A 3,975-nucleotide genomic window follows, 5' to 3' on the forward strand; every position below is an offset into this window, starting at 1 on the left:
GTGGATTCAAAGAACACAAGTCAATTAGGAAATCAGCAATGTGTCCAGGTGCAGTGTCAGTGATTGAACTCCCCCAACTGTGAGTTATTCTGGTTACATTAATATTCTGTGCATTCACATTTTACATGAAAAATAGCAACTGCTGTGTACCTGGCGCTGGAAGTTAAGTAGACGAAGTGCCTTGAGCTCAACTGTAGCTTTAGTCCTCAGGTCTGGGGGCAGAGAGCCTGGCAAACTTTCCAGTTCCTGGATTCGATGTGCAATCCGAGCCTGCAACCTGAGGAACATTATGACAATAGTAAATCAAACTGTAACAACTACTCTAGAAAGACCACATAATAAACGCACACTTGAGATAGTGTACTTTTTGACGGCACCATCTCAACCTTGTCAGTCTGGATGGCAAAAGTGCCTCGAAGACAAGAAAAGAATGTTAGAGCATGCGTTCTTGGTGGGATACACAATTATCCTAGAAAGGGATGAAAAAAGTTGTTCTATACTAAATTAATCTAGCCGAACTTTCTGATTACAAAGAGATAATAATTGGATGTAAAAGAATATAAGTTTGGTGAAGCCAAGTTTCTAAACTTCCAAAGTGTCAGTGAAAATATCAAGGCTGCAATTATTCCTTCCTTCCAAAATCTGTTTCTGTTTTTTATGCCTTTTGTGAATAAGGCTGGAAACAACTGGGGGAGGGGTGTGATATGCAACAAGGGTCGCCAGCTGGAATCAAACCGGGAACGTTTCAGTTATGTGGTGTGCAGCTAAACCCTTCAGCTATCCAGATGATTAAGTTATTGATTCATTGCTTAGTCAATAAAAAAAATTGAAATGAAATGTAGGAGAAAGTCCATCATAATTCCCTAGACCTCAAGGTGGCATCTTAAAATGTGTGGTTTTGTCCAATCAACAGATTTTCTTTTTTTTACTTTTCTCTTTTTTTAAATACAATAAACTCAACACTTACATGAAAGACAGTAGAGAACATACATCGCTTATGTATTTATGTAAAGAGATATTTACTGTACATGTATAAGTCATAAAAATACAGAAAACATTACAAAACAGACTAAAACAATACATTTTTTAAACTGTCAAATATCAATATCAGTAATGGCCTCAAAAATCCAGTATCAGATGGGCAATAATCCTAATGATGGATTTCTATTTTGGAAATAAATCAGCGATACACTGTACTGGTGTCATCTTTTGTATAAAACTACCCAGCCATACTAAATCTTATTAAGTTTATACATTTTATGCAAAGAAGTGTCTCCCCAACTATAGGGGAAACACTACTGAATGGTGTGATATACAATCACTTCAGGAGGAATCTTTTTAGTACTGTTTATCAGTTGTTCCTACTGTTACCTATTTGGCTTTCTAAAGAACAGGTGTATGAACAGTTTATGTAAGATTCCAAGTACTGGTACACTTTTTGGAGGGTTCAAAAAGTGTACCTTTAGTATCTTTGTACAACTATAAGAACATAGCCTTGGTCTGCACCTAGATTTCTGTATGCTGAATTTATGGCAGGCACGCTGCAAGTTGTTTACTTTGTTCCACTCATTACAATTCAACAACATCTGCTGATATTTACTTGTCATTAAAAGTGGGTCAGGAAAGCAGAGTATGTCGCTTACTTCACCTCATACTCCCCCGAGGTAAACAATGCATATCTTAAACAATGCAGGTACTTTATTATTTCCCCTTGCGGGACTAATAATAAAGTATACATAATAATGTATAAACTCTGACTTAACTGTTTTGATTACTCTACAGTCAGGGGGCTCCAAATGTTTATCAGAATGTAGCACTACGAGTGTGTCTGTCTTTTACCCAACAGTTTCACAGGGGTGCTGTATGTACAGACGGCCTAATATGACAGACAAGGTGAAGAGAGGGCAGCTCGCTCTGCTCTCTGTATATTTTGTGACCAAATCAGCTTGCCAAGGGTGAGAGGATGAAGAATAGCCTTTAAAACTTTCATGAAGGAAAGGTCCAGTGCTGTGCGCCTTCCTCATATTCCCATCAGGTGTCTCTGTTTTTTAGAAAATGATTTTGCCTGTAGGCTCATATCCCAGTGGATATCAGCGTTGTGATTGTGTATGCACAGCACCTTTACCAAAGGCGTGCTCCTGCACCTCTAACACGTGTATGTCTGTAAGTTACCCAAACGTCTCCTGATAGGTTCTGCAATCATGCACCTACTTTGAGCCATCTACTTTATGAAAACCTTCCCACATTGGAGAAAATAGCAGACTCCATCATGCACAAACAAGCCTGAATTTTCTCTTAAAATACTGTGGTTGCAAAAACATACCTTGTGAAAGGAAACACCAGCACGTATGCGCACATCTCTACATGGCATATCTCTATGTGCAACATTATGGTTGCCGTATGACATCTGATCACAACTTAAACTATTTCAACACAGAGGAACATGAAACAATTATATTCAATTATACTTTCACTTGTTTCAGAGCTCCAAAACCTGTTGGAATAAAGAAATATGTTGTGGTGCAGTATATTTATTTTGAACATCTTAAGTTTTTTTTAACAATGTTTATGACTGATACGAAAGAAGTATTTTACAATTGACTTTGTAAATTCACAAAGCTAAAAATACCATGGCTGCCAATTAATATTGGTAACGGTGAGGGTTCATTTACATCAGGGATGTAAATGATGTGGCTCATTTAGAAACACAATATCAAAATGACATGATGAAGATGTTATTTCCTGACTGGTTTAATGATTAAATGTAGTTTAAGGTAGCCCAGGGAGGTTGTCAAGACCTGTTTAAGACCTGTTCAAGACCTGTTGAATTGTATGTGCAGTCAGTGTTTCCATGCAGTACTGTATGATGACACCAGTGTTAAATGGGTGATAAAGGTTAATATACCTGTACTCTCGCTCTTGCAGGATCCCCACTGGGTCCAAGCCCTGGGGCTTCTGGACTGGTGTAATGCGGTTCTGTTTCTGCATCTGAAGCATGGGGGACACCTGCTGCCCGGGAGGTTGAGGGGTCACTGAACTGCCTGGCATGAGCCCAGCTGGCACAGCAGAGACCTGAGGTGGTGCAGGGGACGGGCGTCCACTGGGAACAGGGGTGAGGTGCTTCTGAGCATTGGCTTGATTTTCACCACCCTGACCTAGAGATCAAAGACTTTGTCTGTTATTGAGTCACTGCTCAGTGGGGCAGGTGAATACAGACATGATCCAAATCACAAAAGAATCATGAGAAGTTATTTGATGACGAAATACTATGCATGTGTATATCTGTGAACATACTGTGCGTACAAAAAAAGAAGAAGTGCCATCTGGATCTGATGACATGGGTAAGTATAACACTGCTTCGTTGAAATACAACATTTAAAAAAAAAACTTCAACCACGTACAAGTCTTCTTTATGATTTTTGATCCTGATGATGTTGTTTTTAATCTGTGCAATAATAAAGTTTTTTTTGTATTGTTTTTTACTTTTGTACTTGTGGTTTTTACAATCAATTTAACAGCAGAGAAAGTGACTCCATTTACCAACACAGGTAGGCAGGTACACATCTACCAGGGTTTACTCAGATCAGTGAATAAAGTACCAATATTTATTTCATTTTTACAAACGGACTGTGACCACACCAGACACCTAAACATAAGGGTTGGACATCGTTTGGATTTTATCAATTCTGAGTCTTCCTTTCGATTCCGGTTCTTACCGATTCTCGATTCCGAGGGGTGGAGTTGAAACGGGTCGCATGCCTATTTTCACAAACATGCCGAAAGTTTTATTTTGATTCAATGGTGGTTTGCAATTTTACAAGGCTTTTTCAATGTAAAATGAAGCCACACTAGAGCGCTGCTTACTGTGCTCCAAGGCTGCAACACAACAAGCACCTGGCCGCTTCGGAAACCAAAACCTGCGCGTATTAAATTGGAAAGCGATGATCAGATTTGAAACCAAATCCTCTAAACGAT

General features: G+C 39.0%; 1 protein-coding gene across 3 annotated transcripts in view; it reads right to left on the minus strand.

Moving 5' to 3' along the window:
* Positions 1-3,975, minus strand: part of smarca2 (SWI/SNF related BAF chromatin remodeling complex subunit ATPase 2) — a 52,914-nt gene that overhangs the window by 40,295 nt on the left and 8,644 nt on the right. For all 3 annotated transcript variants that reach the window (XM_032515882.1, XM_032515881.1, XM_032515879.1), the window contains 2 exons: positions 2,906-3,155; positions 151-277 (listed from right to left, as the gene is read on the minus strand). In XM_032515882.1, coding sequence (XP_032371773.1) covers positions 151-277; positions 2,906-3,155 — 377 coding nt within the window. The remainder of the gene's footprint in view (positions 1-150; positions 278-2,905; positions 3,156-3,975) is intronic.

Source organism: Etheostoma spectabile, chromosome 5 (genome assembly GCF_008692095.1).
Source record: "Etheostoma spectabile isolate EspeVRDwgs_2016 chromosome 5, UIUC_Espe_1.0, whole genome shotgun sequence".
Taxonomy (NCBI): domain Eukaryota; kingdom Metazoa; phylum Chordata; class Actinopteri; order Perciformes; family Percidae; genus Etheostoma; species Etheostoma spectabile.